The 26,395-nt window shown below is 39.0% G+C and overlaps 1 protein-coding gene across 4 annotated transcripts in view; it reads left to right on the top strand.

Moving 5' to 3' along the window:
* Nucleotides 1-26,395, top strand: part of phf20l1 (PHD finger protein 20 like 1) — a 129,791-nt gene that overhangs the window by 51,976 nt on the left and 51,420 nt on the right. For 3 of the 4 annotated variants that reach the window (XM_043687888.1, XM_043687886.1, XM_043687887.1), the window contains exons 10-13: nt 8,755-9,022; nt 9,706-9,894; nt 17,766-17,960; nt 23,448-23,735. In XM_043687888.1, coding sequence (XP_043543823.1) covers nt 8,755-9,022; nt 9,706-9,894; nt 17,766-17,960; nt 23,448-23,735 — 940 coding nt within the window. The remainder of the gene's footprint in view (nt 1-8,754; nt 9,023-9,705; nt 9,895-17,765; nt 17,961-23,447; nt 23,736-26,395) is intronic. The other variant, XM_043687889.1, reaches the window with a different exon arrangement.

Below are 26,395 nucleotides of genomic sequence, written 5' to 3'. Positions count from 1 at the left end.
ACCACTTCCTCTGGCAGTTCATCTCATCCAGTAACCACTCTTTAAAAAGAATTGCTCTCATGTCATTTTTAAATCGTACACCTTTCAACTTAAAAATATGCCCCTTAGTTTTGAACTCTCCCACCTCCACCCCCCCGCCCTCCCAGCAATTTTTTGAAAAAATACCTTTGCTATTCACCTTATCTATACTGTGATTTTATAAACCTAAGGTCACCCCACAACCTCCTATGCTCCAATGAAAACGGTCCCAGCCAATCCATCCTTTTTTTTAAAACTCAAACCCTCAATTTCCAACAACAACATCCTGGGAAATCTTTTCTGAAACATGAGGCTGACTCATGGACTCAATTTGTTTGCCAGGATAAGTGAGTCACATCGAGCAAAAGAAATCCTGAGAATCAACTTATGAATGCCAGAATCTGATTTAAATTGTACCAATGTGAAAACAATTGCTCGTTGCAGCTACACTGCAGAAACTGAACAACTGAAATGGGTTACAATCCTGACTCCAGGTTGATGCTAATTTCTGAGATGTAATCAGTACAAATTGAGTGTGAGAAGACAAATATAACAGATTGAATAGTTACATACTTGTAATTGTAAACAAGTGGTCATTTCTTCTACTTGTGATAACATCAGAATTGCAGAATACATCTTGGATTCCACACACTAAAAGTGAAAGTTGATTTATTATGCTGCTATTCAGTGCTGTTGATTTGCGCAGGCAAGAATATTATGGAACTTGGATTGTAATCCCCAAAGTGTTTGAAAAGAAATGAGAGTTGCACTTTATGACCTGGATTTTAACTTGTTCACGTATTATTCATTTTGTCCCTTAGTTGATAATAACCATTAAGATCATAATAAAATACTTTGACCTTTCTAAGGCAACTTATCATTTGAAGAGATCCTGACAAATATTTAACAAATGCTGATGAAATTTTCTATTTTGAATGCGCAACTTTACAGACCTATTGAAATTAGTTGTACTAGTGCAGCAGAAACCAAAACTTTGAAATTTATTTGTTCAGTGAAATAGATACAAATAAGACAGTTGTTTGGTATACAGTACTTAAACAATGCTAATGGGCACAACAAGTTGAAGCTTTTCATCTTGCATTCAGCATTAGGATGCAACAAAACAGACTTGGAGTGGTCGTGGTGAATGAAAAATTGATTTATGCAGCCTGACGAGTGAGCTGACTGGTTGCATAGAAATGTAGAACTGATAGCCAGCTTTAAGTCATTGATCGGAGTCTTGCAGATGTTGATAGTCTCCCTGGCTCCTTTTTTTTGTACCCCACATAGGAAAGGTGAAATGTCTGTAAGAATTCCTTTTGCTGACATAAATCAGGGCCCTGTGCATTAACACATTGCTTCTATAATAGACAAATGCATCATACTGTGAGACAAACTGATGATCCTAAATTGATTTAAATGGTAATTCAGTGGTTACCAGCATGATAGCTCAGTGGATAGTGCTGCTGCCTCAGCACCAGGGACCTGGGTTTGGTTCCAGCCTCAGACAACTGTGTTTCTTTAGAGTTTGCACATTTTCCCCATGTCTGAGTGGGTTTCCTCCCACAATCCAAGGATGTGCAGGACAGGTGAATTGGCTATGCTAAATTGTCCATAGTGTTCAGGAATGTTTAGAGTCTTCGAGATGTACAGCATGGAAACAGATCCTTTGGTCCAACCCGTCCATGCCGACCGGATATCCCAATCCAACCTCGTTCCACCTGCCAGCACCTGGCCCATATCCCTCCAAACCCTTCCTATTCATATATCCATCCATATGCCTCTTAAATGTTACAATTGTACCAGCCTCCACCACTTCCTCTGGCAGCTCAATCCATACACGTATCACCCTCTGAGTGAAACAGTTGCCCCTTAGGTCTGTTTTATATCTTTCCCCTCTCACCCTAAACCTGTGCCCTCACTGACCGCAGGGAAAAGACTTTGTCTATTTACCCTACCCATGCCCCTCATAATTTGGTAAACCTCTATAATGTCACCCCTCAGCCTCCGATGCTCCAGGAAAAACAGCTCCAGCCTGTTCAGCCTCTCCCTGTAGCTCAAATCCTCCAACCCTGGCATCATCCTTGTAAATCTTTTCTGAACCCTTTCAAGTTTCACAACATCTTTCCGATAGGAAGGAGACCAGAATTGCACGCAATATTCCAACAGTGGCCTAACCAATGTCCTGTACAGCTGCAACATGACCTCCCAACTCCTGTACTCAATACTCTGACCAATAAAGGAAAGCATACCAAATGCCTTTTTCACTATCCTATCTACCTGTGACTCCACTTTCAAGGAGCAATGAACCTGCACTCCAAGGTCTCTTTGTTCAGCAGCACTCCATAGGATCTTACTATTATGTATATAAGTTCTGCGAAGATTTGCTTTCCCAAAATGCAGCACCTCTTATTTATCTGAATTAAACTCCATCTGCAACTTCTCAGCCCATTGGCCCATCTGGTCCAGATCCTGTTGTAATCTGAGGTAACCACCTTCGTTGTCCACTACAACTCCAATTTTGGTGTCATCTGCAAACTTACTAACTGTACCTCTTATGCTCGCATCCAAATCATTTATGTAAATGACAAAAAGTAGAGCACCTCGCACCGATCCTTGTGGCACTCCACTGGTCACAGACCTCCAGTCTGAAGAACAACCCTCCCTCTGTCTTCTACCTTTGAGCCAGTTCTGTATCGAAATGGCTAGTTCTCCCTTTATTCCATGAGATCTAACCTTGCTAATCAGTCTCCCATGGGGAACCTTGTCGAACGCCTTACTGAAGTCCATATGGATCGCATCTACCGCTCTGCCCTCATCAACCCTCTTTGTTACTTCCTCAAAAAACTCAATCAAGTTTGAGACATGATTTCCCACACAAAGCCATGTTGACTATCCCTAATCAGTCCTTGCCTTTCCAAATACATGTACATCCTGTCCCTCAGGATTCCCTCCAACAACTTGGCCACCATTCACATCTGGCACGCTGGTCTATAGTTCCCTGACTTGTCCTTACCATCCTTCTAAAACAGTGGCACCACATTAGCCAACCTACAGCTTTCCGGCACCTCACCTGTGACCTTCGATGATACAAATATCTCCGCAAGAGGCCCAGCAATCACTTCTCTAGCTTCCCACAGAGTTTTTGGGTACACCTGATTAGGTCCTGGGGATTTATCCACCTTTACCCATTTCAAGACATCCAGCACTTCCTCCTCTGTAATAGGGACATTTTGCAAGGTGTCACCATTTATTTCCCTACAGTCTATATCTTCCATGTCCTTTTCCACAGTAAATACTGATGCAAAATACTGATTCAGTACCTCCCCCATTTTCTGTGGCTCCACACAAAGGCCGCCTTGCTGATCCTTGAGGGGAGAAAGTGAGGACTGCAGATGCTGGAGATCAGAGCTGAAAATGTGTTGCTGGAAAAGCGCAGCAGGTCAGGCAGCATCCAAGGAACAGGAGAATCGACGTTTCGAAGAAGGGCTTATGCCCGAAACGTTGATTCTCCTGTTCCTTGGATGCTACCTGACCTGATCCTTGAGGGGCCCTATTCTCTCCCTAGTTACCCTTTTGTCTTTAATGTATTTGTAAAATCTCTTTGGATTCTCCTTAACTCTATTTGCCAAAGCAATCTCATGTCCCCTTTTTGCCGCCCTCATTCCCTCTTAAGTATACTCCAGCCTTTATAATCTTCTAAGGATTCACTCGATCTATCCTGTCTGTACCTTACATAAGCTTCCTTCTTTTTCTTAAGCAAACCCTCAATTTCTTTAGTCATCCAGTATTCCCTATACCTACTAGCCTTTACTTTCACCCTAACAGGAATATACTTTTCCTGGATTCTCGTTGTCTCATTTCTGAAGGCTTCCCATTTTCCAGCCGTCCTTTTACCTGCGAACATCTGCCTCCATTCAAAAGTTCTTGCTTAATACTGTCAAAATTGTCCTTTCTCCAATTTAGAACTTCAACTTTTAGATCTGATCTATCCTTTTCCATCATTATTTTAAATCTAATAGAATTATGGTCGCTGGCCCCAAAGTGCTCCCCCACTGACACCTCAGTCACCTGCCCTGCCTTATTTCCCAAGAGTAGGTCAAGTTTTGCACCCTCTCTAGTAGGTGCGTCCACATGCTGAATCAGAAAATTGTCTTATACACACTTAACAAATTCCTTTCCATCTAAACCCTTCACCATGGCAGTCCCAGTCTATGTTTGGAAAGTTAAAATCCCCTACCATAGCCACCCTATTATTCTTACAGATAGCTGTCATCTCCTTACAAGTTTGTTTCTCAGTTTCCCTCTGACTATTAGGGGGTTTATAATACAATCCCAATAAGGTGATCATCCCTTTCTTATTTCTCAGTTCCACCCAAATAACTTTTCTGGAAATACATCCAGGGATATCCTCCCTCGGCACAGCTGTAATGCTATCCCTTATCAAAAATGTCACTCCCCTCCTCTCTCGCCTCCCTTTCTATTCTTCCTGTAGCACTTGTATCCTGGAATAATCTGCCAGTCCTTCCAGTCCTGAGCCATGTTTCTGTAATTGTTATGATATCCCAGTCCCATGTTCCTAACCATGCCCTGCGTTCATCTGCCTTCCCTGTTAGGCCCCTTGCATTGAAATAAATGCAGTTTAATTTATTTGACCTACCTTGTCCCTGCCTGCCCTGACTGTTTGTTTGACTCGCTTCTGTTCTCAACTGTACCAGTCTCAGATTGATCTCTCTCCTCACTATCTCCCTGGGTTCCCCCCCCCACTTTAATAGTTTAAATCCTCCTGAACAGCTCTAGCAAATTTCTCTGCCAGTATACTAGTCCCCTTCCAATATAGGTGTAAGCTGTCCTACTTGTACACATCACTTCTACCCTGAAAGAGATTCCAATGATCCAAAAATGTGAATCCTTCTCCCATACACCAGCTCCTCAGCCATGCATTCATCTGCTTTATCCCCCTATTCCTGCTCTCACTAGCTCATCGCACCGGGAGTAATCCAGATATTACTACTCTGGAGGACCTACTTTTAAAATTTCTGCCTAACTCTGTAATCTCCCTTCAGAATCTCAACCTTTTCCCTTTCTATGTCGTTGGTTCCAATGTGGACAGTGACCTTTTGCTGGCCCCTCTCCCCCATGAGAATATTCTGCACTCTCTCTGAGACATCCGTGATCCTGGCACCAGGGAAACAACACGCCATTCTGCTTTTTCGCTGCTGGCCACAGAAACATCTGTCTGTACCTCGGACTAGAGAATCCCCTAACACAGTTGATCTCTTGGCACCCGACGTACCCCTCGTTGCATTAGAGCCAGTCTCAATACAAGCAACTTGGCTGTTTGTGCTACGTTCCCCGGAGAATCCATCACCCCCTACATTTTCCAAAACTGCATGCCTGTTTGAAATAGGTATATCCATGAAAGACTCTCTTGCCCTAGGTGCCTACCTCTCTCATCTTTCCTGGAGTTAACCCATCTATGTGACTGTGTCTGAGACTCCCCCACCCACCCCCCCCACCTCCCCCTTCCTATAACTGCCATCCATCACATACTGTTGCTGTTGCACATTCCTCATTGCTTCTAACTGTCTCTCCAACTGATCCATTCGATCTGATAAGATTCGTAGCCAACAGCATTTATGGCAGATAAAATCCACAGTAACCCTTAAACTCTCTTTAAACTCCCACATCTGACAAGAAGTGCATATCACTGTACTAAAGGCCATTTTTGCTCCTTCACAATCTACAGACCCAGAAAATTCTCTGCAAACACTGCCCCAGGTTAAATTAATATTTATGGCTTATATTTTAAGTTTAATCAAGATACGTATCTCCAAAAACCACACAATCAAGAAAGAACCCACTCTACTCACTACTGCAGATTCTCTGTACGCCACACTTAAAACAATGATTAACTTATCTGATTCTGTGCTGTGAACTTTGCCCAGCCATTCCTCCAAGATCAGTTGTGCATTTCACTGTTTGTTAATTTTCCCAGATGCACTCTGATGTCCAATGATACATGAATTTAAACAGCAAAGGCAGTAACTGTGCAGGTTCTCCCTCCTCCTTCCTCCCTCTCCCGCAATGACCTCGCCATGTGCTTCCTTTGTGTGTTCTTCTCTTTTAAAACTGCTGCTGTTTTGACTTTTTTTTCCCCCAAAAGTTCCAAAACAATGCTACAGCATATAAAACAGTAATTGCTACTCCTGGAATTAGAGGAAAACCCCTCCAGCACCTAAAATACCTCAAAAAAGGAGCAGCTGTTAAGAAATTTTTCCTGTCCTCCATCTTGGATTACCCAGAATGTAGGTTAGGTGCATTAGTCAGGGGTAAATGTAGAGTAATAGGGCAATGGGTGTGGGTGGGTTCTCTTCAGAGGGTCAGTGTGCACCTGTTGGGCCACATGGCCTGTTTGCACACTCTGGATTCTGTGATTTGGTTTACAGCATGCAACTGTCAGAACAATTTATGTCAATTAATAAATTATGTCCAGTAGCAGAGTCACATCTCATTGTAGGCATACCTTTCTACTGCTTGCAAGTGTGGGCTGGTTGTGCACAACTGGCGTGTTGCCCACTGTGAATGTTCAACTGGATATGTTGTTTGATACATTGAGCTATTGGAACTTGTGGCCTGTGTACCTGGCATCTTGCTAGCACTGCAATCCCTATCTTGGAATACGTGAGACACAAAGCTAAGTGACAATGCTGTGTACAGTAGCTTGGTTCATTCTAGGAGATGCCTTCAATTTTGTTCAGATAATGCAAGCTTGGAGCTGGAAAAATGCTAAAGGTTAATTAATGATTTTATGACAAATAAATTATTATTTTCTAGTTGTAATAAAACTGTGTAAGATTTTGTAATAGTTGTGTATTTGCATAAATGCTTTCTGAATATTGCCTAAGCTTTTGGTCTTGCAGTTATCAGGACAAAAGCAAGGATACGAAATTTCAATCGATCACCACAGTTTTTGATAGAGGTAGAAAAAAGGTGCTGATTGCAGCAAATTGTTTGATTTTGATCAGTCATTTGTTGAGGTGTCTGACCGATAGGCCTGATATCCAAAATCCACAGATTCGGTGTGCCATCTTGCAGTCCTGCAAGAAGTAAGTGAGGATTCAATAATAAGGGGTCAAAATAGAAAGGAAAAGGAAATAAAGGAAGCTATAATTTTAGTTTTTAAAGACATCTAGTTTAGCATTGTCATGTAGGATTTGGGATTGATCCGTGATCTGTATTTTTGATGAGCAGTTTTAATAGGAAATGTAGTTCGATATTATGTTAGACCATAATGATGTTTGACTCTGTCAGAAACAGCAGTCAAGTTTCCTCATTTTGATCACTTTCCTGTGGCCTACTTTGGAGCATGAGCAATGACAGAGAACTGAATTTGGTGCACTTTGAGAGATCTTCCAAATTTGAACAAGTTCTCTGACAAAACACTGCGTAGGTTTGACTTGAAGAATGCATAAGTGACTGGCTGAGCACGCTGCCAGCAATGAGTCTTATCCCAAAAAATCAAGAGCTGGGATAGAAGTAGAGAAAAAGACTAAGATAATTAGCAGTAAAGCAACTCTATTTACTTTAGCACATTTAATTTTAACAAAAGACAGGAAAGAGATGTCTACTCCTTTAAACCCCTCAATGCCCATATAATCACAATTGAGACAGATGGATTTAACACTTTTACAATGAGTGTAAACATAATATAGACAGGCTGAACAAAATTATAAAAATCAAAAGTCTAGACGGCAATGTGAAAAATTACTTTGTTTTGATTTTAGCAATGATGACATACTTTTGTCTATAGGATGATGGTGATTTCTTAAATTTCGATAGTTGATCAGGTGGACTAGACTTTATCTTGTCTTCTTTATTTATCACATCCTTAATTTTTCTGTCATTCCTGCATAGAGCGAGAAAGTGGTGGGTGCTTTGATTGCAGGTTCTGGATGTTTTGCTTTCTGCACTGTGGCATTCACAGTCTTAACGTTCTATAATTCAGCCAATCACAGAGGTGTTGTTAGGCCAAATTTTCTGAACTCAAAATACTTGGTGGCCTAAATTGTTCACCTCACTTCTTCAAAATGCATTGTATTGCACAACTCAAAGAAAATATGCAGCACATGAAAGTTTTGCAACTTGAAAATCGTTATTTCAGCTATAGCAGTCCAGCTTTCATTTGTTTTATCATTCCAAAGAAGAAAAATGTGGTCTCTCACAATATGTAGTGAAATCCAGACTGGTCTAAATGGAATTCAGAACATTTCTTTACATTCTCGATTGAGGCATTTGCTTGTCATAGAACTGAAATTTGTTAATTGGATTTGAGAAATTCGAGACACAAATAAGACAGTCATTTAGAAGCATAAAATTAACTTGTGTTCAACCAAATTTACAATTTTATTTCCATAATGTAAAGGTTTTATACTTTGTAATACTAACATTAATGTAGAAGGGTTTCTTGAGATACTGTTTTAATCAATCTGTAACTTTATTGTTCAAGTGTTCATTGTTAATGCTGTTGTAGAAGTGGGACAATTAGTCATTTTATAACATGTATGGAATCACGACACATTTTAAAATTTGTATTATGATATGTTTAGAATTAAATGTTTAACTTGATTTGCTGCTTTTGATTATAAAACTGACACTGACTTGGGCATGAATACTGTAAATACTAATCCTAGTAGATTATCAGTATATTAATTGTTCGCTTTTACTTTTATCTAGTTGTCACCTTCTTATACCACTGACCAGCTGAAGACTGAAGTGAGCAGTGAAGATTCCTGTACTCTGAATCAAAAAAGTGATCCATTTTTTTCATCTCCACACTCAACCAAACTCCGAACACGTAAAACAAAGCCTGAGGAGCCATCTGGGAATATAAAGGCTTCAGATCCTTCTCCTCTCCCAACTGTACCTCAGGGCAAGGAGTTGCACAATGTAGAATTTCCTCAGACATTACCCCCACCACCACCTTCAGATATCCCTCAGACTGGTTAGTGCGTTGCTTAGTGAGTCTTGCCTAGAGGGGTTTTAAACAAAAAGCTACTTAGCTTCTAGTTGTGGCTGTTAATTGTGTTGAAAGAATTATGAAGATTTTTTTTTGAAAACCACATGTAAACTGGTATTTTCAGGTATGTCAGCATGTTTAGTTACGTAAACCTTTCCTTTCGATTTTTTTCCGTAATTTTAGTAAGTGATGTGATGCATGCAAGTTCCTCCACTTTACTGCTCATGGGTTAGGCTGCACCATAGATGCTGAGATCATGGTTCCTACTAAGGTTAAAAGAAAAACACGCTCAACTTAAATGCTCACAGCTGATGTAAATAGAAGCCTGACTTTAATTCCAAGAATTCATTCATTAAAAACAAGTCTGATTTCTTAACTTTTGAATTTTACATCAATCTCAATGTGACTGCTTTTTACAAATAAACGCTCAGCTAAAGTAAATTTTCTTTGGTGGTCAACCTGACACAACCAGCTTATCGTCCATCCGAACCATTTTATGATAAGTTCCATTAAAAACAGCATGAATTGAAAGGAGTACAAAATAACTGTTTCCTTCATTATATTGCATAGTACTATCAAAAGCTAACATTAAAATAGGCTACCACAACAAAACACCAAAACTATTATTTTTTTAAACAAGGCTAATTGAGCATCTCTTCTTCCCTAAGGCCCTTCTCAGCCCAGCAGTCCGATCACCTGGTTAGAAAAATCCAAACGTAGGAGACGCTCTGCACGATTAGCAAATGCTGCAGGGATTGATGGTCCCACTGACCAAGAGTATTTACCCTCTCCATCCACTGCTTTGACAGGACAGTCGTGCAAATCCAATAATCTGACAGACAGCAACATACCAGAGGGTGAGAATGAAATTAACTACCTAATAGGTGAACATCTGAGTTCCATTGGATATAGTATTTATCCATCAGGGATTTCTCTTAAACCAAATAAAAGTGCACAGGATGATCAAGGTGCACATGCGTTACTCAATCAAACCCATTGTATTTTGGATAAATACTATATCACTTGGAAGCCTGACATACATTCTGCTCATGCTGCGGTTACTGTTCTGAGAATACTTTTAAAATTTTATATCTTGAATATATATTTTTTTAATGAAATGGCAGGGAGGGTGGAGTATAAGTGACATTAGTCTGGCTGTGAAATTATGTTGAAGAAAATGTGCTCAGCGGTATAGCTGCACTGGAGCTGAAGTATTGAGTGGAAGTATTTTGGAGCACAACACTTTCTCATGATCATTAGGAGCTCTTGATTGTTTATTTAAAGTAGTCTTGCTGTGTTGTGATTATTTGTGATACAGAAGCTCTGGTGATATAAAAAAAAACACCAGGGAGTCAATAGTCTCAAATCATTGAATTTTGAAGTTTTTTAATTGGCTGTAATCTGAGCAAGTGGCAGTATCTGACTTAGGTAGTGTACTTTGTTGGCATGTCTAAAATAGTAAAATATCAAAGGGTGCACTTCTCCATCTTGCTATTTTGAGATATTTTGGAAGTACTTTTTTCTTGCTAATTGAGTGACTGATCAAAGTCTGGGCCAAACATGTAAACTCTACCAAGCAGGTGTTGATTTGATCATTAACCAAGAACAGCACCAATTTGATCCTGGAGCTGACATAAATACTAACAAGATTGTACATCAATATGAATTCTTCAGCTGTTTATTAACTAAGGAATTGATTTTAAAAATCATATTGTAACTAACATGGCCTTTTTTTTGCTATTCCTCTCTTTTCTCCCTCCCAAAGAAACAGCTGTACCATTTTCAATATTGAAAATAGAACAGCTGCTAGATGAGACTACAATTGATTGGAGTGAGCTGGAAGAATACTTCCACAACTCATAACATGAACCAGGATTGCTGTTTTTAATTATTACTACCCAAAAGTGCTTAGGGTGGAGTCTTCTGTTTGTGTTTACACTTTTAAAATTAAATCCCTTTTTATTTGAAACTTTAACCTTTCTCCTTGTTCCTTTTAGGTTCTTCAGCTTCTGCGCCTAGCATGGTTTCTTAGTTTTGTGTTAGTCATGTCCTTGTTGCTCTTGATACTGAGAGATGCTTGATTGGGACACTGGATTTGTTTCAAAATTGTTACTTTTTCCCATACCTCTTGCTTCCTTCTAGGCTGAATCCATACACTGTACCATGGTGACATTTTTAGTTGACATATTATTTTAAGCTAAATAGAACATGAAATGTGTAGAGAAAGGGAGAAAACAAGATGGAACTTTTGATGAAAAGATTATTAATGACCAAAGGCTTTTTTTTCTCTTTGAGGGAATTAAAGATAAGTTGTTTTCCTCTTTTGAAAAAAGAGTAAAATTCCTAGTATGAACCCTGATCTGAAGCCTATGATTGGTGTAACTGCCTTGTAACTCACTCAATGCCATTGGTATTTACCTGAATTGAATGTACTCTTCTGATGTTGTTGAGCAATGTTACAGTCGTGCCATTTGATGTCGGTGCGTGAAGGCTATAAGTCGCATGATGTCTTTGACGTCAAGTCAATGTAAGCTATTGATCATATTAGTGGCAGAAGAGGAAGTTGTTTTGTCAAGGAACTTATTTCAATGTGTTGTACATCTTTTCTAAAGCAATTTTTCAAAAAATCCATCACGAGGTAGTGTTATGATTTACTGAAACAAAACTGCTGGATCTGTGCATCGGGACCAAGTGTGTGTAGTGTAGGGGGCCTTGTTGCCAAGTGCACTACCTCATGAAGAATTTTGATAAACTTTAATTACTTTTCTGCTATACTTTTTTTGTAAAAGAGGAAAATACTGTCTTGCTAAACAAAGGAAAAAAATAAAAGTTATGACTATGTTGGATTGCAGAACTCTTGCTGTTGTCTTTTTTTGTTGGTTTAAAAACTTAAGGTTTTCCTCATCTATTTAACAGTTACAACACAAAAAGTATAACACATGCTCAAAGGTTTCTATCTAATGCCTAAATTTCAAAAGACAAAACTTGGGATGCAATACTGGCAGTCACAAGGATGGCTTCAACATCAGGGTTCTTGATCTCTAAAATGTCTGCTCCCCCATTGTGACTTATTTTTGCCCCTCTCTCTTTCAAGAGGAATGTTTTGTCATTGGAAGTGTAGTGGTAAAACAATTGGGATTTTAAATTGATTATAAATTAGTGTAGCCTCTGCAGGTGGGCACCCATTGGGATTATGGGAATTGTGCCTATGTTTAAGAGCATATAGGAATGAAGAATTCCCTCTGCCCTCCCCACATACTGATTCCACAAGTGAAACCTATCATGATTTACACATTCTTATAGCATTTTTGCTTGAACAACTCATTTAAATTACATACAGTCATATAGTGTAATCTGCTACATTCATGCTGTTCAACCTCTTGGAACTGGTGCCACCAAATCTAAATCACTGTACCAATGTTCTAAACATGCTGCCTGACACATCTGAAGATCTCTTCTATACAAGTTTAGAATCAGTAAGGAATATTAGACGCTGTTCAGACTTTCCTGGAAAAACTCAGAGAATCTTGTAAAAGTTTGAAAAATCCAACATTCCTTTTACTTGTGATTAATAGCATGAGTAATGTTATGTCAAGTATGAAGATACCATTGTGTACATCCTTTACATCTGTTGTAATGTTCTATCACTGATTAAAACTAACTTTTGTGATAAACATAATGAGGCTTTTCTAAAGGACTGGTAAAATTCAGTTCACTTTAAGAGAAATCTTTGTTTTTTCCCTGCCTTAATTGGTGGCATGCACAAACACAATGCCATCACTCTCTCAAAGTGGGGCTGGGGCAAGAGCTTTGCATAGCACTCTGAGATAAGATATTGGCTGTAATCAGATCAAAAGGTCATTGAATCTCTAAGCCATAACAAAATGTGTTTTTTTTTAATTAGTTAGCTTTAAATTTGTTTTGTGGCATCTATAAGTTTGCTTTCTTTTTCAGACTCCGTCTGAGTATCATGTGGGTGTTTTCTGTTGTTAGATTTCTGATTCTGACACAAGGTGGTTTCCATCTTTCATGGTGTGACCAAAAGTTTTAGTTGAACTATCCAACAGGAACTGCAGCATCATCAGTTTTTTTAACATTGTAAAGTTACAGAAACATTCCCAACCTTTTGAGTTTCATGTTTTTTTTAAACTTTTCGCTCATAGGTGATGCTGGCTGGGCCAGCATTTATTGTATAGAGTGTTTAAAATTAAATTATTCTTTAAGAATCAGATGAACATTATCTTTTTGAGCTCTTTGTTTTGGACTTCTGGTAACTAGACTTGCCTACTTTTTCCTTTGCTGAAAATGTCTTCTCGAAATTTTACATTGCATTGCAAGTTTTCCTAAAGTTCTGAAATCTGGTTGAATGACTATGGCACACCATGCAAAAAGCAGCACTGTTGAAACCAAGGGAAACTAACTTATATTAGTTTGAATACTAGATTTGAAGATTTCAAACTTGGTTTTAATTGCTTTTCATTAGGAAGACGAGTGAGAGACCAGACCTATGAAATGGAGAGGATATGCTGGAGGAGGACCATTTGGAGAAAGATTTTAAGAATACTAACCATAATAGTATTTTAACGCATAACTGAAAGATGGCAGTTGGGCAGGGCTAATGTTTAACGGGAAATTATCAAGATTTTTTTGTGTTTTGTTGATTAGGAAGATGATACTGGAAACGCCCCTTGGTATGAGAGCAAGTATACTATGGAAGGTTGGGTTGTGGGAAAGATGTCATAGGTGGGGTTGCTGGGGAAAATGTGTTTGACTTGGACAAAAGAAACTTTAGGGCTATCTTTACTAGTGTAGAAAATGTGCAAGTTCCATTTGAGGCCAGAGAAAGTAGTTATACCAATGAGATGATTAAGCTACATAACCACATTGCGCTGTCAAGATAAAACTCAAAATATTTCAAAGAAGCTTGAGGAATACTGATTCCAAGCTAGAGAAGTAAACATTGGGAGGGATGACCACAAGCTGTGTTAGGAGTGAAGTTGGATGGTTTTAGTTTGTATGTGATTGTGGATACAGGAGATGTACTTTAAGTATCAGCTCAGAGGTGGCTTCACATTTCAGATATAGTTCAGGAAGTCTATAGGAGGGGTTGGCATTGTCGGGATAAGGAAAACCTGCTGAGCAGATACGTAGAGCAGCATAACAATTCACTCAAGCAACCAATGTTACGATTCATCCTCCTTGCTGCTGGCGTTTACTCTCTCCCTCTATGGTCTCTAGTGATTTAAAAAGAAACTTTTAGCTCCTTGAGCTTTTAAGATATGGTGGGGATGCGAGTGTTTGGAGATGTAGTAGAGAAAGGAGATTAGGATAATCATCTATGCTTTCTCGTGTGATTGAGGAGTTGTTGGAGAACAAGTCCTGGTAAAGCTGGCTGTGTTTCTGACAAAACTAGCAATGAATAGCTACGATGGTTATGGACTATGCATGCTCAAATTCGTACACTATAGACTTCAGAAAGTAAAGATATTGCCCTGTATAATGAGCAAAAACTTAATTAATCTTAAAGTATGATAAATTGTATATTTCTTCAGTTCCCCTCTCTTCCCACCTTGATTTGTAATATCATCCAACTCCCTTGATATTTCTTAAGTTTCGGGTGACATCAAGAAAGAACTGCCAGTAGAGCGTGAACCTAGTTACTAGAAAAGATGTTTGTGGTTTTCATTCATGGTTAAAACAGCTAAAGTTGATGTTTTTTGTAATTCTTTATAGGTTACAAACGTTTGTTGGCAGGCACCGATGTGTTGAGAAGAAACAAACTTGTGTTTATATTGTACTTATCTCCAAGATATCCAAAAATCTTTCCAGTTAATCAATGACATTTGCCTTGTTGACAGTTGTTTTACACTTCACATGTGATTCATTGTCTGTGAAAATAATTAGTTTACCATGTATGGTTCTTAAATTTCTCGATCTTTTTAAAAAAAAAAAATCAAGATGCTTCACCTCTGCTGTATCAACATTAACTCCACATAGGTTTGCCCAATAACATAATGGGTGCATGCACTGAGCTGACCTGTTGAGCAAGCTAATTTTGACCTAGGTAGCAGTGTGATAGCACTTTGTTGGAATACTTTGTTGAGGGGAGAACAAATCAGCCTGCATCCTGGTTTTGGTTCTCATCCAGTTACATTTGTTGGGAAGCACTCTTCGGGATGTTGAGTAAGGCCAGGGGCTAAACTGCCCCTTAAATACCTTGTAGTGACTGGCCAGTTATGGTCAAGTCCGAGTGCATTCATGATCCAGTTTGGGCCAGTGTCTTCAAAACCGCATGGAGCAGGGGTCAGATTTTCTCACTGCGGAAACTACCCTAAATATGTCTGGTTCAGCTTTAGTTATGCCATTGTACATAGTTTATTCCACTTACAATTTAGGGTAGCTTCATATGATGCTTTGCTTGTGCTACACCAGATACTAGAATTCCAGCAAAAGCAAATGAGAATGCAAGTAATTAAACAGCATTTTAATAAACACTGAATCATTATGTTTAGGTATACAACATTTTTTGCAATAGTTCTGATTCAATTGTCATAAAACCGCTATTTAAAGCAAAGTTATTTAAAAAAAAATAGAAATCTAAAATTATAACAGAATGGTAGAAGTCTGTAGCAGTAAGTAAGTCAGCCCTGAAAGAGATGATTATTTCAGGTGAGAGCCTTTGTTAGAATTGTACTGATATACAAAGTCACTTGAGAGGTTAAGGTACACTCATGGAGGAATGCAAAATTTTGGAATTGACTGTACTTGTTCCAAAGGATGATATTTTCAGTTTTGTGCTGAACGTTTACATTGAAGGGAAATTTTTTGTCAAACTGCAGTGTGAGTCAGGTGATCGCAAATGCGAACCAACACGTAATTGCACAAGAACTCAGGCATTGGGAAATGTTTTACCTAAAATGTTTTAAGTAAAATCAGACGAGAGCATTTCTTTAATTTAAGAATGCTCATTTCTTTGAAGCAATGGTATGGAAATTTTATTTTTATTCTTTTATTTTGTAATATTTAACCTTTTGCTAGATACCTAATGTGCTTTGTTGTCTGTGTATGGATATAGTTTTACTCTTAGAATTCACAGACTACACAATAATGTTGAGGGAATTCTCCCGTGTGGCTGACATGCACTATTCTTTCAACTTGAGAAGCATGCATGAAGTGAAAAGCAGATAAAGCATTCAGAAGTCAATTGGCACCAAACGTGAAATTTTAAAAGTCTAGATCATGTAGAAGCAAGAAATGCTGAAGAAAGTAAGGAAATCCAATATGTCAGGGTCATCAATAACATTGATGACCCTGACATATGTTAGGGTAATCAACATAACACCGTGGGCAGCACGGTGGCCCAGTGGTTAGCACTGCTGCCTCACAGCGCCTGTAGACCCGGGTTCAATTCCCGACTCAGGCGACTGACTGTGTGGAGTTTGCACATTCTCCCCGTGTCTGCGTGGGTTTCCTCCGGGTGCTCCGGTTTCCTCCCACAGTTCAAAGATGTGCAGGTCAGGTGAATTGGCCATACTAATTTGCCCGTAGTGTTAGGTAAGGGTTAAATGTATGGGTGGGTTGCGCTTCGGCGGGTCGGTGTGGACTTGTTGGGCCGAAGGGCCTGTTTCCACACTGTAATGTAATGTAATGTAATTAATTTAGGAGTAGCAAAAACAACAAAATAAATTTCATTTATATATCCTCTTCTAAATCCTCAGTATGTCCTAAAGTGTTTTGCAGCCAATGATATGCAGATGGCACCAGAAAATAAAAAGACTATCTTGTCCAATGCAAACTTCAATGTCTTTCAGATATAGAAGTAAAATTCCTGTCCGAGATTAATTTGGTTTTATAGTGGTATTAGAAGCATCGTAGAAAAGAAATGTGGGCGTGCAAGAGGAAACTGAGCTTCTTATATTCAATCCTTCAATGTCATTATAGTACTCGGAAGGTTGACCCAAATTCCATTGGATTGTCGGATGAATTGGGCTGATTTTCATTTCAAAAATGCTTTTTGCTATTTAAATCCTTCACATTTACAGCCTGATTATTCATCTCAGCTGGATTGACATGTTTTTCTGAAGATATTCATTAGGTTCAGAATAACATTCTGTTGCACCAACTGAACGTTTGGTGTCAATGTTAGGAGTTTGTTAAAGGGAAAACTAAATTGTTGGAAAATTAGAATAATAAATAGAAAATACTGGAAACATTTGGCATGGTCAGTGTATAAATGATAGTGATTCAAATGAAACAATTTGTTGGAGTAGTCTGCTTGAATTGCTAACATGTGGGGTTTTTTAAAATTCCCAGATGCTGACTCTATATTTCGTGTATTTTGTTTTTTTTTTCCATGTGTTAAATTTCAGTGTTGGCTTTTATCACTCAGCTGCAGATTTCTCTCTTGAGTATAGATTCAGACTTGCGTACTTTTAACTCTTGGTCTATTAAGCTGTGTAAGCTGATGAGGTGCTGTATGTTGTGCAATGGTGCCTCTACTTACTTGACTATTGTAGATTATACTAATAATACTTACATTTATATAGTTGTTTATTACTTGATACAAAATATATTTGGAGTGGTGTTTTATTTTTAGGTAGCCGTACTTATAGAATTTTTGAAAACACAATGATCAATTTGCAAAGCTTACTTTAGTACTGTACTACATGAACATTATGCTGGGAAACTTACATCATCATTCATTTGTGCTGTTTCTGTTTTGGTTCAGATTCTGATGGTTACCAGTTGCCTAGAGAATCCAATTCCTTTGAGATCAGTGACTTGGTGCCTCTTGACCTCTCCCAGCATTCCAGGCACAAGACCTCAGCATCTGTTTCTTCTCTTCAATTCCCTGGAAAAGAGCAAACAGTGAAACCTCATTCTAAAATAATAACTGATGTGAGTGTGGCTTCCTCATCATCAGGTTGGTATTAGTTCCTGCTAGTGAATGAGTTGTGTGTGGCGGCTTCAGGGTGGTGTTGATGGGTGGGATAAAATTCATAAAGTATTTAAATCTGTTTGGTTGGTCCTGGCCCAGGATCAAAAAACTTTTGTATATGCACAAGTTTTAGAAGGGAGAGCAATATATGGCTGATACACCTAAATTATTCCATCGCCTGTTGATTTTCTCTGGGCAGATATGTCAGGGGTTGGTTAACTCAATTGGCTGGAAGTAGAGTAATGCCGTGGATTCAATTCCTGTATCAGCTGATGTCACCATGAATGACTCTCCTCAACCTCTTCCCTCGCGCTGCTGCTCCAGTTTAACTATCATCAGTCACCTCTCTCTAATAAGACAGCAGCTGTATAGTTTGGTAGGCCTATGGCACTTTTACCTTTACCTTTTCTGTCGGGGTTCACGTGTGAACAGTGCCTAACAAAATATATAGCCAATAGATCAAATTTTGGGCATTAATGGTCACGTAGATGCTGAGGAAAATTGAATGAGGAGCTTTGCATGCCCATAATAGTCTGAATGTTGATGAACTGAAATCATAAAGCAGACTTAAAAGCCTAAAGCCAGAGTGGTTCCATTTAGTTATAGGGAATTTTGCAATGCAATATAATGAGATGCCTTTTACAGTGTAGTTTATATGCATGGTATTGAATTATTTTAAAATGTTTTATCCTTGTGCTGATGTATTTAGTGATGCGTGATACCAAGCATTGTGTAAATTTTCTTTCTACGGAAGATAAATAAAATACTTCACTGCATTCTACACTTCATGGTGTGAAAGATATATTAATGCAGATCAGACATTTAAAATAAATTATAATGCAGGAAATCTATTATTGCAAATCACTACTTCTGTTTATTATAACTGGTCCCCACTTATCTCCTCCAACCCTGCTTGTCCTTTTTATAGATGTTTATATTGGGTTCTCAGTCTGCTAATACCTCATTGAGTTAGCCGTGGACAAGAGTTGGGAAGCTATCTGCCTCTGATTTTGTTCTCAGCATGGCCAAGCTTGCATGTTAGGGGAGAGCTGTAAATGTTGATCAGGTTTAATCATCTTCATCTGTCTCCTCCAACTCAGGCAATTGAGTCTGTTTATTTCCTAGTTAAAGTGCTCAGCTACTGACTGGGCAAACGAATTGAGGAAAGTCCCTAGATTTAAGGGAAACTCTGCAGTTTTGACATAATTTGGGCTTTCCTTTTTTGTCTTAATGTAGCGTTATGGTTTCAGAACCATTGACAGTAAACTAGCACAAGGAAAGAGTATTTGGATAAAAATGCTAGGTGCTATTCTACAACTAGAAATTTAAATTGTAAGGTATTTAAATATTTCTGGGAGTGGAGAAGGGTTGAGGTAAAGAGAAGACTTTATTTCATTTCGTATTTATTTTATGTCTTGAAAAATATTTTTTGCAGCTTATCCTGATGATAAAACTGCCCTCGTTAGGAACTTAGATACAGGAATAGACCATTCAGCCCCTTGAACCTGTTTTGTCATTCAATTAGATCATGACCAATGTGCATCTGAACTTCATTTTTCCATCATAACTCTATTTCTCAGGATGCCTTGACCTAATATAAAAATCTGTTCTGAAAACTCCAATTATTCCCAGAATCTTCATCCTTTTTATTTAGCGAGGAGATAAAGTTTCAGAATTGGGTAATCTTTTATGTGAAAGGAATCCTTCTGATTTTGCTCCTGAATGGTCTTGCACCAATTCTACATTACGTTCATTTGTTCTTGATTTCCCACACTAGAGGAAATAGTCTCTCTGTTTCTATCCTATTAAATATTTTAAACACCTTTTTATACTTGGGGGAGCCACAAGCCAAGATTACTCCATCTCTTTCTGTAATGTAACCCTTTAAGTCTCGTACCTGTCAATGCTTTTTGTGCATTGTGTAGAGCACATTTTAAAATTTCCATGCAAGTCCACAAGACTAATGTGTCCCATGCATCCATCTGACCCCAATGAGTTCTTCCTTACAGAAACATAAATGGCTCAATAGTTTTTTTATTCTAACTTCCCAAATTGTGCCCCTCTAAGTATGCTACTTAAAATGTCCCGTGTTTGTTTTGTCTTCATTGATCCAGCTGGGTTTGCTTTGAACAGTATCATTCCGTTTCTGTTTTATATTTTTAAGTCAAAATAAAACTCCGAGAGCTCTGTGATCTAGAGGCCCTCCATATCCTTTGTACCTGGTGTTTATTGTGAAGATTGCAAACTTTGAGGAAAGGTTTGAAGTTGAATACCTTAGCATCCCATGTTTGGTTAATTAGGGATTCAAGATATCTCACTGGAAACTGCTCAGCTGGGGCAAAATCTAACCATTTGTCTGATCTTCTCTGGAATATGCCTCCAGATACATATGAAGGCCCTTAATGTCAGTTTTTGAAAAACAGTCATTTTTCAGCAGAATTATCTTAAGTTGAAATACATGTTTTCCCCACTTATATATTTATGTTTGTTAATGATTTAAGACAGAAAATCTTGACTCTCAGCAGGGAGGCTTCTGGACTCTGTTAAGAGCACCCGTAACTGGGGAATCTGTTCAGTTCCTTTGAGTGCACAATGGTCTGCCCAGGTTAATACATTTAGAAGTCAAAATTGGCTGGTGTTGATGACCGACTTTCCCAATTCACAAAGACAAAATAAAATACTTTTGGTGCAGAAAATGTTTAAAGATGAAGCTCATGCAACTCGTTGACTTTGCACAGCTCGGATACTACCTGGACACTGTACTATTAAAGGTGAGGAGGAATTTCTTCAGCTAGAGGATGGGGATCTTGCTGTCACAGAGGGCTATGGAAGCTATAGCTGTATTTAAGACAGGTAAATTCTTGACTAGGAAGAGAATCAAAGGTTACAGGGCAAAGCCAGGACAATGGGTTGAGAAATCTAATCGAAAGGTGGAGCTGACTCGTTGGGCCAAATAGTCTAATTACGCTCTTATATCAAATGATCTTATGGATCTATACTATATGAAAAGAACTCACTAAATTGTTGGTCGAGGTGCTAAGATTGACCTTGTCAGTTTCAAGCTATGGTGGCAAAATTCAGAGGCATCAGTGGTCCTATTCCTGGCAGCATGTACATATGTCTCCTTCCATCTAGCCTTATGATCCAGGGCTCTTCACTGGAGAGGGCACGTTGTCAGTTATAGAAACCTTGGACTTGGCTGTATGTCAGTGAGTTCAGTGTAGTTGATTCATTTATTCAAACCTCCTGTGTGAATGCTAGCCACAAGATGACAGAGGATATTTTACAATGCTCTTTCTTTTGCCATTCTTCAATTTACATTGAAATAAGAATAGGGCATTTAGGCCTTGAGACTGCTATACTTTCCTTTAGACAGTGGCCAACTTCTAACTCCTTTTACCTACTTGTTCCATTCATGATTGAAATATATAAGATTATGTACACTTGTGATGGCAAGGCATTGCCGAGTGCTGGAAGATGGGCTTATAATAGTTGGATGTTTGTTTTTGGCCAGCATAGACCGAATGGGATGAAGCGCCTTTTCAGTGCTGTAGATCTCTGACATATACAACTAACCTAACAGAAACCTACCAATCTTAATGTTGAAAAACTTCATTTGTCCGAGTGTTTGCACCATTTAGAGTGAGAAAAATTCAGATTTACTCTGTTCTTTGTGCAATCAGCTGTTCCCTGATTGTTGTTGAGAGGTATTTTTAGGAGTTGCTGAGGATGACACTCACTCCAATTTTTTTCTTTCACTTAATAGGATAGAAATGTCTGATTGTGACTGGGCCATTGTTCACATGGAGATGCATTTAACTGTTAGTCTTAATTCTCAGAGTAAGCAGATCTAATCAAGTAGCACCCTCTTCTCATGCTATGTTTGTTGCTGATGCTTTTTCAATTTTTTTTTAATTTTCTAATCAACCTGTTCAAGAGTAGAGGAAATTGAGCCCTGAGCCTCCTGATTCTCCACCACAAGAGCCCTTTAGACAATTGTATCTCTCCAGTGGAAGAAATGTCTATGGTCCTTAGTAGATGTTTTTCTTGTTCAGAGATCTCGACACATCGCTGGGCAAATGGGACTTGAACCCCGGCCTTCAGGCCCACAGCTAAGAACACTACCATTGTGCCACAAGCACCCTTTAAGTCTCTTTTTTTAAACTAGATTTACTATTGGACCATGGGGAATGAAGCACAGCAGGTCAAAGAAATATACATTAGGGAACATCTAAGCAGTAGTAACCACAATGTAGCATTTTATATATTGATAGAAAATTGTAGCACAGTAACTTTAAAATAATGTTAGAAATAAGCATTTGCTTGATAAAAGTGAAGTTTACAGATTGGAGGAATTGGTTTTGAGCAACTGACAATATAACATGAGAAACCAACATGGGCATCAACATTTGCATATAAGAATATAGAACAATGAGAGTTTTTTTATATTCAACAAATTGTAGGAAAATATATTCCACTCAAAAGTAAAAACAAACCAAATAGTAGTAGGATTCCATTTCTGAATAAGGACATGAGGAAAGGGAGCAGGTGTAGGCCATTTGTACCCCACCCAGGCCTTGCCTGTCCTGCCCTGCCCTGTCCTGTCCTGTCATGGCTGATCTACCCTATGTTCCATTCCTCCTTCATGCCAATTGCTCATAGCCCTCATTTTGATATTTTAAAAGCCTATCAACCCACATTCCCCCCACCCCACCCAAAATATTTTCAGTGATGTAGCCTCCACAGCTCTCTGCGGTACAGAATTGTGCACATTCACTATCTTCTAGACATGGGATTTCTTTGTCTGTCAGTTTAAAATTGGAGCCTCCTATTCTGTAACCCTGTATCCTGGTTTGAGATTCAGCCACTTGTGTAAATGTCTTCTCAACATTTAGCCTGGCAAGACCCCTCCGAACCGTGGACACTTATAAGGCATTTTCGTGGACTTAGTGGAATCACTCCATGTATTTAAAGAAATCTCAAGAAAAGATGAGGCATTACTACTTGTATACATTAATTTGACAGAAAAAGATGTAGTGCTTGAGTACTGGTACATAACTAATCTAAATCCTATCTCTAAGAAGAAAGCAGAACCAAATCTTTGATATGCTTAGAATGCTTTTTAAAACACATACGCACATACGAACATAAGAATCAGACTAGGAGTGGGCCATTCAGCCCCTCGAGCCTGCTCTGCCATTTAGTAAGATCATAGCTGATCTGATTTGGTGAGATGGAGAGGTCATGTCTTGGGCTAGACTAGTTTGAGCGCAAAGGTTATCATCAACCGAAACAGGTTGGTCAGAAAATGTTAATTGCTCAAAAAAATGTAAGAGGAAAGATTATTTTACTTTATTGTGATCAAATGAACTTACAGATCTTATTTATTTGAGGGTGTGAATTTTTAAAATATTCTTTCATTTATTTCCCCATTTTAATGTGATGTTTCCTTTCTATTTGCCTTTGTCTCAGTGACTAATCCCAAAAAAACAGAGGATCCATTAGCTCCCAAAGAACTGGTCATCGAGCTTGACCACAACAAGTTCAAATGTAGGTTTCCCAGGTGCTTCAAGGCTTTCCGTAAAGCTAAGCTGCTAGATTACCACATAAAGTATTACCACAATACAGAGAGAGGATCTGACTCAGAGACAAGTGCACTGGAGAGTGGGATGCGGACACGTGCCAGCTCAACCAACGTGCCAGCATCAATTGTGGACAACCTGGGGCTGAAGACACCGCGACCTCTGCCAAGTACTTCTTGTAAGTATGGAGGTGCAATTGGATCAGTAAGAACATGAGAATGCAAGAGTAAATGGAAGACTTTCTTTTGAATATTATAAATATATTAACTGTTGATACCTTAAAAGCCCTTTTATTTCAACCCACCCTTGTCATTAAAATACATTTGACTATTTGGGCTAAATGGCCTCCTTGTGTATTGTAAAACTTCTGTGTTTCCATTTTCAAATTGGCTGGGAGTATAATGGGTTGTGTTGCTCCTTGCAGTAAGACGCTGTGTTGTTATAATGTCAGAAATGTTAAACTATATATGCTCAATGGATTCTTCTGCTGCCCATGTGTTTATTTAAGGTATAATTACTCTGTTTTCTTAAAGTCTAGAAGTTTGGGTTAGACAGAGTTCAGATTGACTTCCTCTTTCACTACTTAAAGTGTAAATCCTGGTGTAAATTGGGAACTATATGCAGTGTATAACTTAGGTGTCCCCTGTTGCTAGGCATGTTCTTGTGTAGTCTGTAAATGAGTGGTTTCATTTGTTTTTTTCAAAAGATTTTGAAATTATGGATGGAGAAAAGTATGATGTCTAAATGTGACTGGAAGTTTGATCTGTACAGAAATTGTAGATCTTTTATAATGAGGGTATGCATCACTCACATGATATCATGGATTGGATGTCACACTTTATTATGGTATTTGGATGCTACAACTAGTATCAGGTTGGAAAAAAGAAGGAAGGCCAGTGATTGACCTGGATATTTTCTCACCTTGTTAAGGTTCCGCATGATAGACTAATTGGTAAAGTTAGATCACATGGGATTCAGGGTGAGCTTGCCAATTGCATACAAAATTGGTTTTACAGTAGGCGACAGAGGGTGGTGGTGGGCTGTTTTTTTGTGCTGGGGACCTGTGACCGGTGGTGTTCCACAGGGATCAGTACTTGGTGCACTTTTGTTTGTCATTTATATAATGATTTGAATGAGAGTATAGGAGGCATGATTAGTAACTTGGCAGATGATACCAAAACTGGTGGTATACTAGACTGTGAAGAAGGTTTTTCTAAGATTACAGCGAGATCTTGATCATTTGGGCCAATGGACTAAGGTGTGGCAGATGGAGTTTAATTTGGATAAATGCGAGGTATTGTATTTTGGTAAAACATACAAGGGCAGGACTTATACAGTTAAGGGTGGGGTCTTTAATAGTGTTGTAGAACAGAGAAACCTAGGTGTTCAGGTACATTATTCTTTAAAATTTGCATCACGGGTAGACAGAATAGTTATGGCATTTAGCACACTTGCCTTCATTGCTCAGACCTTTTGAGTATAGGTTTGGGATGTCATGTTGAGGTTGTCCAGGATGCCTCTTCTGGAATATCGTGGGCAGTTCTGCTTGATCTGTTAAAGGAAGAATATTATTAAATTGACGAGGGTGCAGACAAGGTTTACCAGGATGTTTTTGGAAATGGAGGGCTTGAAATAAAAATAGGCTGGGACTTCTTTCACTGGAGCATAGGATGTTGAGTAGTGACCTTGTAGAGATTTATAAAATCATGTGCATAGGTAAGCTGATCGGAAAGATCTTTTCCCTAAGGTGGGGATTTCAAAACTAAGAGACGTATTTTTAAGGTGAGAGAAGAAAGGTGTAAAAAGGAAATAAGGGCAACTTTTTTACACAGCGTAGTTACTGTGTGGAATGAACTACCAAATAAAATGATAGATGCAGGTATAATTACAATGTTTAAAAGACATTTGGATAAGTAACTGAATAGGAAAAGTATGAAGGGATATGGGCCAAATGCAGGTAGGTAGGATTAGTTTAGTTTGGAAATTTGGTTGGCGTAAACAAGTTGGACCAAAGTCATACATGCTGTATGGGTCTTTGACTTTATTACCTGTTCAGAAATGTTACTACAAACCTCTGGAACAGATGGGACTTTGTCCTCTACCTTCTAGCTCAGGGGTAGGGCCACTGTCACTGCACTACAAGAACTCTGAGTGATTGACTTGGAACCTGAAAATTGTAATCAGCTACAACTGCTCATTGATACCGACCTTATGCTGCTAATTAGAATTACTTGATTTTGTCTGCTTTAAGTAGTAGCAAATGGGAGAAAGTGAGGACTGCAGATGCTGGAGATCAGTGTTAAGAGTGCAGTGCTGGAAAAGCACAGCAGGTCAGGCAGCATCCGAGGAGCAGGAGAATCGATGTATCGTGCATAAACCCTTCATCAGGAATGAGGCTTGTGGGCTGTGGGGTGGGCTGAGAGATAAATGGGAGGGGGGTGGGGTTGGGGGGGAAGGTATCTGAGAAAGTGATAGTTAGATGAAGGTGAGGAAATGGTGATGAGTGGGAGAGGAGCGTGGAGCGGTTAGATGGGAAGGATGATGAACAAGTCAGGAGGGCGGTGCTGAGTTGGTGGCTTGTGACAGGGATAATGTGGGGTGGGAGGGAATGAGGAAACTGTTGAAATCCACATTGATCCTGTGTGGTTGCAGGGTCCTAAGGCGGAACATGAGGCGTTCTTCCTCCAGACATTGTGGTATGAGTTTGGCGATGGAGGAGACCCAGGACCTGCCTGTCCTTGACGGAGTGGGAGGGGGAGTTGAAGTGTTCAGCCATCAGGCAGTGGGGTTGGTTGGTGCGAGTGTTCCAGAGATGTTCTCTGAAACGATCCACAAGTA

This window comes from Chiloscyllium plagiosum, chromosome 4 (genome assembly GCF_004010195.1).
Source record: "Chiloscyllium plagiosum isolate BGI_BamShark_2017 chromosome 4, ASM401019v2, whole genome shotgun sequence".
Classification (NCBI taxonomy): Eukaryota; Metazoa; Chordata; class Chondrichthyes; order Orectolobiformes; family Hemiscylliidae; genus Chiloscyllium; species Chiloscyllium plagiosum.
Note: the sequence above shows the minus strand (reverse complement) of the source record. Positions and strands in the feature narration are given on the sequence as shown.